General features: G+C 39.9%; 1 protein-coding gene and 1 non-coding gene across 3 annotated transcripts in view; both read right to left on the reverse strand.

The window, feature by feature from the left end:
• Lamp2 (lysosomal associated membrane protein 2) overlaps window positions 1-12,994 on the reverse strand; it is a 46,142-nt gene that overhangs the window by 15,056 nt on the left and 18,092 nt on the right. For both annotated transcript variants that reach the window (XM_042665813.1, XM_042665814.1), the window contains exons 4-6: window positions 9,130-9,288; window positions 6,264-6,451; window positions 3,226-3,345 (exon numbers count right to left, since the gene is read on the reverse strand). In XM_042665813.1, coding sequence (XP_042521747.1) covers window positions 3,226-3,345; window positions 6,264-6,451; window positions 9,130-9,288 — 467 coding nt within the window. The remainder of the gene's footprint in view (window positions 1-3,225; window positions 3,346-6,263; window positions 6,452-9,129; window positions 9,289-12,994) is intronic.
• Window positions 190-321, reverse strand: LOC122095403. The gene has a single exon (XR_006145120.1). It is a non-coding gene; the product is annotated as a small nucleolar RNA SNORA63 (small nucleolar RNA).

Raw genomic sequence — 12,994 nt, forward strand, 5'->3', positions numbered from 1 at the left:
CTGCACATCTTGCCTAAATGTCATGATGGTCAGCAATAATAAAACTATCTAAAGATCTTGTTTTGTTATACTTGTTATCTGTGCAATGTTTCAAACTAGCTTTTTCAATTTATTATTTGAATTTCATTGGCAGTGAATCACTGTTATAGTTGTTAAGGTTAACATTTTAGTGATTCTTTTTTTTTCAACATGTATGAGACCAAGTGTCCCTGGCTGCTACAGAGGTATAGCAGACAGGTATAGTTAAGAAACAACCTTAATTTAAGCAGGGGGAACGACAACACAGCACTTAGCAGTTATATTGTAGTCTAAATCCTGCTGCATTTTAGTGATTTTTTTGGGGGGGGTCCAGTCGTGGGGCCTGAACTCTGGGCCTGGGTGCTGTCCCTCAGCTCTTCAGCTCAAGGCTAGTACTCTACCACTTGAGCCACAGCGCCACTTCTGGCTTTTTTTCTTTCTGCTTATGTGGTGCTGAGGAATCGAACCCAGGGCCTTAAGCATGCAAGGCGAGCGCTTTACCACTGAGCCACCTTCCCAGCCCCAATTTTAGTGATTCTTAAGCAAGTCAGTCAGACTTTGAAAAACAGAATGTATATATTTTATGCTTTGTAGATCTCAAAAGGATTTCCCTCATAACAAGTATGGGCATGTATTATCATCGTCTTCTGTCAAATCATCTGTGCTACAGAAAAAAAAATAACCATTGTTTGAAAAAGAAAGGGCTAGATCCTGGTGCTGGTGGCTTATTCCTTTAATCCTAGCTACTCAGGAGACTGAGGATCACAATTCAAAGCCAGCATGGGAAGGAAAGTCTGTGTGATTCTTATCTCCAATTACCAGCAAAATGCCAGAACTGGAGGTATAGCTCAAGTGGTAGAGAACCATCCTTAAATAAAAAAGCTAAGCAAGATTGAAACCCTGAGTTGAAGCCCCAGTACTGACAGAAAAAAAAAATCATAAACTTGTCTTTTCTGGATGGTTAAGAATGATCTGCCACTATAATATACTGTACATTTAGAAATGAAATTTAGTGTCTTAAGTATAGGGTGGTAAGTTTAACCAAAAACAACGGCAATTACAACTGTTTCCTACAAAGTTCTTAAAAGTGCTACATATGCCAATACAAACACCTTTGAGTGTAAGAATACAGAGATTTCTACATAACTGATTATTTAAAATGGTTAAAGATGCCACTGTGGCAAATTGTACTGACATTTTTCATAATAAATAAAATGAGCTCCTATTTTTATAGTAAATGTCATTTTAACTGGGTGCTGGTGGCTCATATCTGTAATTCTACCTACTCAAGATGCTAAGACCTGAGGATCATGATTCAAAGATACCCTGGGCAGGAAAGTCTATGGATTCTTATCTCCAATTAAGCACCAAAACAAGCTAGACATGGAGTTGTGGCTCAAGTGGTAGAGCACTAGCCTTGAGCAAAAAAGCTCAGGGTCAGTTCCCAGGCCCTGAAATCAGGCCTCATGACAGTCTCCCCCGCCAAAAAAAAAATCCTTGGAAAATAAAAGTTGCATACTTCTTTTTTTGGAAAAAAAAGATTGCAGGCTTCCTTTGTATCCCACTATTGCAGCCTACACATGACACAATCAGTATTAGTTGCTTTCTTTGCTGATACACAAGAATTTTCTAAAATTTCCTAAGGAATCTTTACCAAGAAAGGGGCAAAGCTAATGTAGGCATCCTGAGCTCTGGTAATACTTCAGGTATTTCACTTTTCTTTTGCCCTTCTTTGTCTGGTATTTTTGTGATCTAAGGTTACTTAAATCTGTGGAATCAGGACCTACAGAAACAACATGTAGTACATCTACTATATAAACAATACATAAGCTGAGCAACAGTGGCTCACACCTGTAATCACAGCTACTCAGAAGGCTGAGATCTGAGGAGGGAGGTTTGAAGCCAGTTGGGGCAGGAAAGTCTGTGACACTCTTATCTCCAATTAACCACTAGAAAACCAGAAGTAGTGCTGTGGCCCAAGGGGTAGAGTGATAGCCTTGGGCAAAAAAACCTCAAGGACAAGCCAGGCACCGGTGGCTCACACGTGTAATCCTAGCTACTCAGGAGGCTGAGATCTGAAGATCGTGGTTCAAAGCCATCCTGGGCAGGAAAGTCTGTGAGACTCTTGATTTTTTGTTTTGTTTTGTTTTTGTCTTTTTGTCAGTTGTGGGACTTGACCAGTGTGCCTGGCGCTATCCCTAAGCTCTTCAGCTCAAGGCGAGCCCTCTACTACTTGAGCCACAGCACCACTTCCAGTTTTCTGGTGGCTAATTGGAGGTAAGAGTCTCACAGACTTTCCTTGCCTGGGCTGGCTTTGAATCGTGATCCTCAGATCTCAGCCTCCTCAGTAGCTAGGATTACAGGAGTTAGCCACCTGTGCCCAACTACCGTGAGACTCTTATCTCTAATTAACCACCAGAAAACTGGAAGTGGCACTATGGCTCAAGTGGTAGAGCACTTGTTTTAAGCTGAAGAGCTCAGAGACAGCTCTCAGGCCCATGACTGACAAAATAAAACCCAAAAACTCAAGGACAGTGCCCAAGCCCTGCCCTGAGTTCAAGTCCCACAATTGACCAAAAAACCCTTATATATGTGTGTATGTGTGTGTGTGTGTGTGTGCATACTATGTATACTATACACATATAGTATAATATAAATTGTATACATAGTATATACTATACATGGTATATATGTATATGTAGCATACATAGAATATGCATAGTATACATAATGTATATATATATATATTATGTATAGTGTATACTATAATATACTATATAGATGTTAGCTATTATTATCAATATCACTATTACAAACCATAGTACCACCAAAAGGCTTAAAATATAATAGACAAAAATAAGAGTTGTTTAGCCAATACTAAAGAAAAGTATCATCACAGGATTTACTGATATATGGAGAAATTACACAAATAGTTTTGTGGGTTTTTTTGTTGTAAATTAATTCTTGCTCCTACCCTAGCATCCACATAATGGCAGAATGGAGATTCTTGGTGATTATTAATTCAAGATTCTAGCTTAGAGACCACCAAGTGGACTCTGAAGGATAACTAGGGATCATGGGACTGTACTTTATAATTCAGTTGTGTTGAAATAAAAATAATATGCCCCATAAATATACATCACCATTTAGACTTTCCAATACGATTCTCAGAGAATGAACCTAACTTTAGAAATAACTGTTACTCACCATGGCAAAGACAAAGTCAAGATTAATGTTGCTGTTGTTCAGTCTAAGCTGGGCTGTTTGGGGATGACAACTGCCAGTGAAGCTAGTTATATTGGGGTTGATGTTAATAATGACAGGAACCTGTGGGGGAAAAAAAGGGAGAGAAAGTAGAGATAAGCTATAAAAGGCAATACAAATCTAGCTACTCAGAAGGCTGAAATCTGAGGATCATAATTTGAAGACAGCTCAAGGAGGAAAGTCCCTGAGACACATCTCTAATTAACCACCAAAAAGCCAGAAGTAGAGCTGTGTCAAGTGGTAGAATGCTATCCTCCAGCAAAAACAAAAACAAAAAACCCTCAGGGACAGCACCCAAGCCTAAGTTCAAGCCTCAAGTCTGGCACCAAAACAAAAAGACAATAGAGCCAACCACTGGTGGTTCATGCCTAAAATCCTAGCTACTCAGGAGGCTGAGATCTGAGGATTGCAGTTTGAAGCCAGACCAAGAAGGACAGGCCATCACCAAAAAAAACTGGAAGTGGAACAGTGGTCAAGGGATAGAGCCCTAGCTTTGAGCAAAAAGCTCAGGGGCAGAACTCAGTCCCTGAGTTCAAGCCTCAGGACTGGCAAAAAAAAAATAAAAGCAATAGAAAGTATTATAATTAAAGGCCAATTCTGGGACAGAAAAAAAATCTTCTGTTTGTATACTTAAATCCATGATGTCTTACTTTCAAACAAACTTGGCAGAGGCCCTCAAGCTATGAGTCATACAACTTAAACAATGACAACAATAAGAGAGATGCTTCCACATTAATGAGCCAAATGAAAACACATATTTTTACAGAGCATAAGAGCCATCTGTCTAGTTTCAATCATAGGAGCTTGGAAATGGTATTTATTCATTGGCACTCCCTCTAGAGCCTCAGTGGAAAACTGCATCTGCATCTATAAGAGCCATGGATACTTGAGCCCGTCTCGGTGATGTGTGTCATCAACTATCATCAACTAACTAACTGGAGAAACAAATCGCTACACTGTTCTGCACACCAACCCACAGCGTTTACATATCCAACTGTGAAGGCGCTACTCTTGTTGGTTTTTCTTTTGGTAGGGCTGGAATGATGAAATTCACAACATTTAGAGGGAAATTTGAAAGGACATGAGGGGATAGATAGGGTTGAGATAGATGGGGAGGTTAGAGGGGAGAATGATGGAAGAGGAAATACACATCAACATGGACTGTATAAATAAATTGACATATGTAATTGAAACTGCTTTGTAAATCTATTTTAAAAAGAAAATTATTAAAAATTATTACTAAAAATAAAAATAGCTGGCACCAGTAATCCTAGCTACTCAGGAAGCTCAGATCTGAGGATCATGGTCCAAAGTCAGCCTGGGAAGGAAAGTTTTTGAGAATCTTACCTCCAATTAACCATCAAAAAGGTGGAAAGGGAGTTGTGGTTCAAGTGGTACACTGCTAGCCTTGAGCAAAAGAAGCTCAGGAACAGCCCCAGGACCAGCACATAAATAAATAAATTTAGAGCTGGGTGATGGTGGCTCACACTTGTTATCTTAGCTAATCAGGAGCCTGAGAGCTGAGGATTTAGATTTGAAGCTAGCTTGAGCAGGAAAGTTCGTGAGACTCATATTTCCAGTTCACCATCAAAAAGCCAGAAGTGAAGCTGTGATTCAAGTGGTAGAGTGCCAGCTTGAAAGAGTCAGAGTGTGAAGCCTCAAGTTCAAGCCTGAGCACCAGCCAGAAAAAGCCAGGGGCTGGTGGCTCCTGCATGTAATCCTAGCTATTATTCACAAGGCTAAGAACCAAAGATCATGATTTGAAGCCAGCCCTGGCAGGAACATTTATGAGACTTTATCTTCAATTAACCACCAGAAAACCAGAAGCAGGGCCGTGGCTCAAAGTGGTAGAGGGATAGCCTTGAGCAAAAAAAAAACAAAAACAAAAACAAAAAAACAAAACTCAGGGACAAAAGAAAACAAGAAAAAAAAAGAACCACAAAAGTATAATAAAAAAAAAAACTTTTGTGGGGCTGGGAAGGTGGCTCAGTGGTAGAGCGCTTGCCTTGCATGCCTGAGCACCACATAAGCAAAAAGAAAAAAGCCGGAAGTGGCGCTGTGGCTCCAGTGGTAGAGCACTAGCCTTGAGCTGAAGAGCTGAGGGACAGCACCCAGGCCCAGAGTTCAGGCCCCACGACCGGACCCAAAAAAAAAAACAAAAAAAACTTTTGTTTCCATTTCTTAGAATTTTTTCCATTTCTTAGAATTCATTTTATAAGATCATATGCACATAGCTATTAAGTCCTTGTGATCCTCTTCTAAGAATATCCTCCTTTGGGGGCTGGGAAGGTGGCTCAGTGGTAGAGTGCTTGCCTTGCAAGCATGAGGCCCTGGGTTCGATTCCTCAGCACCACATAAGCAAAAAGAAAAAAGCCGGAAGTGGCGCTTTGGCTCAAGTGGTAGAGCGCTAGCCTTGAGCTGAAGAGCTGAGGGACAGCGCCCAGGCCCAGAGTTCAGGCCCCACAACTGGACCCAAAAAAAAAAAAAAAAAAAGAATATCCTCCTTTGGTCTCACTGTATACATGTTTAGAGTTCTGTTTAATCATGTCCAAGTATAGTTTTTTTTGTATTTTAATATCCATTGGGTTTGCTTGTAGATTTATAGTCACATTCTAAGTTTGTCTGATTTGGAGGGAGGAGAATAGAGAAGGGGAACATAGAAACTGTGGGACAAAAGGTGAACTAATTTAGCAGTGATACTTACAGACACTATGTTGGAAAGGAACTATACAACTTACCAGGAAGGAGGTTCAGGAGGAAAAAAAACTGGGAGAAAATTAAATGTACACATTACCTGACTTAAGTAACTGTAACCCCTCTGCACATCACCTTTACAATGAAATTTAAATAATGTTAATAATAATACTCAGGGACAGCACCCAGGCGTTCAGTTCAAGTCCCACAACCAACAAAAACAAAACAACTTTTAAAACACTAAAATGTTAATATTTATTCATTTAAGAAAAAACAGATGACCAAACCTTCTCTTGAGTGATGTTCAGCTGCAGTCCCATGGTAGCCAGTAGACAAGTGCCATTACCATTAGTAACCGAATAGTTTCCCACCGCTGGGTTTTTCTTTGGAGTAGGTGTTGTAGTAGGAGATGGCACGGTGGTATGAATGATGGGTGTTATTGTTGTGGAAATTTTATCTTTATCACATATAAATTCTAAAACAACGAAGGACAAAATAAACTGAGGTGGTCTTTTTCTTAATTCATGAGGCCAGGGAAAAACAAAATGTTTCAAAATATTTCTCATAGTTAGAAGTCCCAGAGGGTTAATGAGGAGACAGGAATAGCTTGTTAGTACATCATCTTGTAATCTCTACATATCCTCACATAGCAGATAAACTTAAGACATATCCATGGGGTTGGGAGAGATGTGGGAGAATGATGGAAGGAGTTACACTGATCAAGATGCATTGTCCTCCTAACTGACCTGTTGAATTCAACAACTACTTAAAGATTTAAAAATTAAAAAACAAGGGGCTGGGAAGGTGGCTCAGTGGTAGAGTGCTTGCCTTGCATGCATGAGGCCCTGGGTTCAATTCCTCAGCACCACATAAGCAGAAAAAAAAAGCCAGAAGTAGCGCTATGGCTCAAGTGGTAGAGCGCTAGCCTTGAGCTGAAGAGCTGAGGGACAGCGGCCAGGCACAGAGTTCAGGCCCATTACTAGACCCCCCACCAAAAAAAAAAATTTAAAAAGACATTCAAATTTTATAGCTACACATACAGGGCTGCACTCATCTTTTTCAGACCTGTAAATGCCTTTATTAACAAAGATCCCATCTGCCTCTGATTTAGAATCCAGAAGTAATCTGAAAATATTTAATCCCTACTCCTAGTGTGCCTTTTTCCTTCCCATATGTAACTACTATAAAATACTGTTTACTAGAAAATAAGTTTAGAAACCATTACAGTCAAGGTGCATCTTGCCTGTAATCCTATCTATTCAGGAGGTGGAGATTGGGAGGATCTCAGTTCAAGACCATTGTCAGCAAGCAGTTTATGAGACCCTCAACCAATAAAAAGTTGGGTACCTATCATCCCAGCTATGCAGGAAGCTTAAATATAGGAGGTAAAGGTTGAAGCCAGCTTAGGAAAAAATTGAGACCCTCTGTGAAAAGTCATACAAGCAAAAAGAGTTGCAGGTGTGACTCCAGAAGTAAAGCTCCTGACAAGCAAGTACCAAACCCTGAGTTCACATCCCAGTACCACCAGAAAAGAATCATTAAAGGATTTTCAATACAAATGAATCTTTTATTCATATTATTTCTACAACAATTCACAGGCATTTCAGCCTCTTAGGAAGTATTAGTTTTTCAGAATTGATGAATGAGAAATTGTTACATTTCTATAAACACATAAAATCAATTTAGAAAAAAGGCAAGATTAGAACATAGAAATCTAATTTCTAAGCTAAGGTCTTGGAACTGCTAAACGTCTATGACCAAGTGATTTGAGGATCTGTTCAAACATTATGCTTTCTCTCAGCGGAAAAGTTCATAGGTAGACTCTTAAAAGACTATTCTAGCTGATTATAGGTGATTTAATCCTAGCTACTCAAGAGGCTGAGAACTGGGGATTGCAATTTGAAGCGAGCATGGACAGGAAAGTCATGTGACTCTTAGCTCCAATTAACTACTCCCCCCACCCCCGCCCCCACAAAAAAAAAAAAGCCAGAAGTAAAGCTGTGGCTCAAGTGGTAGAGCCAAAAATTCAAGGACAGTGCCCAGGCCCAGAGTTCAAGCTCTAGGACTGGCACCCAAAAAAAGGACCATTCTACATGTATATCATAAACTTTAAACTACAACTTCCACCTGCAATTTTTAATAATAATTGTTATTAACACAAGCTTTAGTAGAAGCTACAAATAAGCCTTAATGAATGCTTTCAGTTAGAAAACATTGTGGGGGTAAGGATGGGATGGGTACTAGTAGGAGGGGATTGGGCTAACATAACAAGTAGGAAGTAAGAGGTTGTGGGATACAAGTGAAATAGATTGTTTGCAACATGAAAATAGACAATGGATCCTGTTGTAATTTTTTACCAAGAGGGACAAGAAGGAAGGGAGAATGACAGAGAGGATGAGATTGATTAGAATTCATAGTAAACCCACGAGGAATATAACAATGAGACACCCCCCACACACAACTAATATAAGCTAGTAATATAAAATATACACTAGGGCTGGGAATGTGGCTCAGTGATAGAGTGCTTGCCTAGCATGCCTGAAGCCCCAGGTTTGCTTCCTCAGTACCACATAAACAGAAAAAAGCCTGAAGTGGCTCTGTGACTCAAGTGGTAGAGGGCTAGCATCAAGCAAAATAAGCTCAGAGACAGTGCCCAGGCCTTAAGTTCAAGACCCAGGACAGGCTAAATAAATTAAATAAATAAATAAAACATATACTAGCTGGCAGTGGTGGCTCAGGCCTGTAATCCTAGCTAATCACAAGGCTGAGCTCTGAGACCTGCAATTCAAAGCCAGCTCAGGCAGAAAAATCCATGAAGTTTTTAATCTTCAATTAAGCACCAAAAAAGCTGGAAGTGGAGATATGGTTTAAGTGGTAGAGTACTCACTTGAGCAAAAAAGCTCAGGGACAATGCCCAGGCCGAGTTCAAGCCCCAGGACTGGCACCAAAATAAAACCCTAAAATGCATACATATATATATATATATATATATATATGCATATATATATATATATATATGTATATATATATATATATATATATACATCAATTAAAAAAAAAACACTTTGGATAATGACTTTGATGAATACCATCTGGTATGCTCTACCCTTAAAGTAAGATTCAAGTATAGAAATACATACTTTATATACTTACCTTTTCTGCTCACTGTGCCATTTTCAACAAAAGGTTGTACAAGAACATCCCGATATTGCTGGTCAACATCGCCAACTGGTATAGTTAATAAGCTATTGCATCTAAAGATGTCACTCAATGGAATTTTCATTGTCACATTGTGATGAACAGTAACACTTCCTATAAAACAAGAACAACAATGGCTGTTTCCAAGAAAACAGGAAAAAGTAATAATAACATAAATGTTTTTGGTTAGGCAGTGTGGCTCACAGCTACTGTGATCCTAGCTACTTGGGAGGCTGGGAATAGAAGGACTGTGGTTTGAAGCTAGCCCAGGCAGGAAAGTTCTCGATATCATTTCACAGCCTATAGCTGGGTTCAGGGGACTATACCTGCTATTGTCCTAGCTGTGGGGGAAGGCTGTAATCAGGGTTGAAGTTTTAGGCCAGCCTAGACTGAAAACTCTGACTCTATCTCAATGAAAAGCTGGATGTGACACCCACATCATTCCAATTATGACAAAGTCTAATAGGGGAATCATAGTCCAGGCACACACTTAGACCAAGAAGGAAGACACTTTCTCAAAAATAACCAGGGCATGCCCAGGCCCTTAGTTCAAGCCCTATGACCAACCAAGAAAAAAATCAAACTAAAGTAACCAAGGCAAGGCTGCGAAGGTAGCTCAGGGGTAAAGTGCTTGCCTCCCATGCCATGAATCCCTGGGTTCGATTCCTCAGCACCATATAAACACAAAAAAGCCGGAAGTGCCACTGTGGCTCAAGTGACACAGTGCTAGCCTTGAGCTGAAGAGCTGAAGGACAGCACCCAAGCCCAGAGTTCAAGCCCCACAATTGACAAAAAAAAAAATACCCATGGCAAAATAGGGCTAGAAAGATATAGTTCCGTTGGAGGTATAGATCAGCAGTAGACCGCCTATCTAATGAGCATGAGGTCTGAATGCAAACCCCAGTACAATCATAAATATGTTTTAAAGACTTTTTGTCGGGGCTGGGAAGGTGGCTCAGTGGTAGAGCGCTTGCCTCGCATGCATGAGGCCCTGGGTTCGATTCCTCAGCACCACATAAGCAAAAAGAAAAAAGCCGGAAGTGGCTCTGTGGCTCAAGTGGTAGAACGCTAGCCTTGTGCTGAAGAGCTGAGGGACAGCGCCCAGGCCCAGAGTTCAGGCCCCATGACTGACCCCCCCCCCCAAAAGACTTTTTGTCCTCTCTGCCAGCCCCACTACAAGTACAAAGTGTCAGAACATACGACATGTCGAAAGGAATGATAAATTCACTATGTTTGAAACATAGGAAATAGGAAGAAGTAATGAAGGTTAAAAGGGAGAGACAAGATGCAGGGGTTCACATTGGAGCATCTTCTACCATCTAAGGGAGATATAGGCTTTGTTACCAATGGAGGACTGGCTTCAGTTTATTTGAAGGAAAACAGAAATCTAAATTAAGAAGGTCAAATTAGAAATACTTATCTGAGATAGAACTTACAGGACCTGAGTATAAGAAGGAATAAATGGGTAAATCACAGATTTCGTAGTAAATCGTTATGTTTGTGCTACTATCCAAAAGCAAATTATTTCTGTGAACTTACAGAACATCTTCTGGATGGGATTTAAAGACCCTTCCATTTCAGGGAATCCTTAGGTGAAAGAAGTTATACACATTCTTTGCGGTGTTTAGTAGAATTCTTGTAGAAAAACTTCAAAAGACTATGACTGACCTTATCTAAATGGTTTAATTTCTTTTGGAGAAGAAGCAAGAAAATCTTAAGTTGCTTAATACATACAGGCTATTTCTTTCTCTCCCATCATGTAACAAGGCAGCCACTTAATGATGCCTTGGCACCCCCTAATGGTCAAATTGTTTCATTAACTTTTTTTTCTTAAAACTATCAATATTAACAAAAAATGAATAGATACATGAACTGGTTTTATGGACAGACTTCAAAAACAGATGACTAACAAAACAAGTTGTAGCTGAGTGCTCACACTTGTAAGCCTAGCTACTCAAGAGGCTGAAGTCTGAGGATCTCAGTTCAAAAACAGCCTGAGCAGAAAAGTTCATGGGACTCTCTTCTCTAATTAATTAGCAAAAAGCTGGAAGTGGAGGTGTAGCTCCTGTGGTAGAATACCAGCCTCAGCTAAGTCAAAATAAGACTGAATGAAAGCCCCAGAACTGGAACACAGAAAAAAAGTTACAGACATACTAGAATTATACTATGAAAAGACATGTTTTGAATTTGTAGTGCTTGTGAATATGCACATACGTACTAAAATAGAAACATATGACCAGGAAGAGAAGAGGACAAAAAAAAAACCCTCAAACTATCTACAAGGGTGTATTTCTTTAAATCAATAAAATGATGAAGAAAATATTTTTAAATGACATTTATTAATTCTGGGTAATGGGTACTTTTGGGCCTTTTACACTATCCTTTACTGTGTTGTATTTCAAACTTAAGCACATGTTTTAAAAGAAAATACTGGCTTCAAAGTTACTTCACTCATCAAGTAAATTACTAGTTCAGAATAATGAATTATTTCAAAGAACAACAATTCTCAACACTGCCATTTAGGAAGCCTTTTCAATTTTCAAATCATTGCAAGTATTCTATTACTTAGAATCTAGTCATGGAAAAAGTAATCACCCTGTTGCTTAAAATAAAGGGGGATTGCCAGGCAGTGGTGATTCAGGCCTATAAGGAGGCTGAAATCTAAGGATCCAGGTTCAAAGAAAGCCCAGGGAGAAAAGTCCTTGTTAGACTCTTATCTCCAATTAACCACTAGAAAACTGGAAGTGGAGCTGTGCTCAAAGTGGTAGAGTGCTAGCCTTGAACAAAAGAGCTCAGAGACAGCATCCAAGCCCTGAGTTCAAGACCCACAACTGATCAAAAAAAAAAAGGTGGATGGGGATAATGCCAATTGCTAATGGCTTACACCTGTAATCCTAGCTATTCCGAGAGCTGATACTGAAGGATCAAAGTTCAAAGCTAGCCCAGTCAGGAAAGTCTGTGAGACTCTTATCTGCAATAAACTACCAAAAAAGCCGGAAGTAGAGGTGTGACTCAAGTAGTAGAGTACTAGCCTTGAGCAAAATACAAAAAGTTCAGGGACAGCATCTAGGCCCAGAGTTCAAGCACAAGGACCAGCAAAAATAAATTGATAAAATAAGAGGGCTAAGGAAAAGAGCTGTTAACATTTTAGTTTCTCTGTCCAATCATGTCAGACTAAATCCCCCTCCTTTATGGTAGTAGCCCATGTGGCCTAGGCATTGTGCCTTGATTATTGTCTTCAGAAATGCCTCTGAAGCTGGCACCTGGTCTTAGAGTCCACTCACTTTCAAGTTAATCCTGTTTTTGTTATACAATTCTCTCACTTAAAAAACTTCAAAATAGTTCCCTTTTACATACCCCATCAATCTAAATGCCTTTCCTTGGCTTCCAAGGTCCCTTATAATTTAGTCACACTGTATTTGGTCAACTTTCTTTTCCACTGCACACATAGAGCTGTACTTTTCATCAGGCAACTGTCCAATTACTGCTGCCCATACTCTGCTTCCCCCTAGTGGAAACATCCTACTCAAATTCCACCATTAGGGGAGTTTTAGCTCAGGTCCCACTTCTTGAGCAAGCTTTCTCACCCCTGTCACACACTGATTTCTCCTTTCTCTGGCTCATGATCAGGACCACTAGGGAGAACACTTTTAAAGCTGACAGAGACCCCCAGATGGGATCAGGGAATATGTCCCACACCCATTTTACATTGTCAGAAGAAACATACACTCATTAATCCCTCAAACCAAATGTGTAAACAGCAGGAAAAAAAATCAGACTGAACTCCATGTTTGCCGATTTCTCCACATAAGTTGTGGAC

The sequence above is a fragment of the Dipodomys spectabilis genome, unplaced genomic scaffold, assembly GCF_019054845.1.
Source record: "Dipodomys spectabilis isolate Male_0828 unplaced genomic scaffold, ASM1905484v1 ptg000348l, whole genome shotgun sequence".
Lineage (NCBI taxonomy): Eukaryota > Metazoa > Chordata > Mammalia > Rodentia > Heteromyidae > Dipodomys > Dipodomys spectabilis.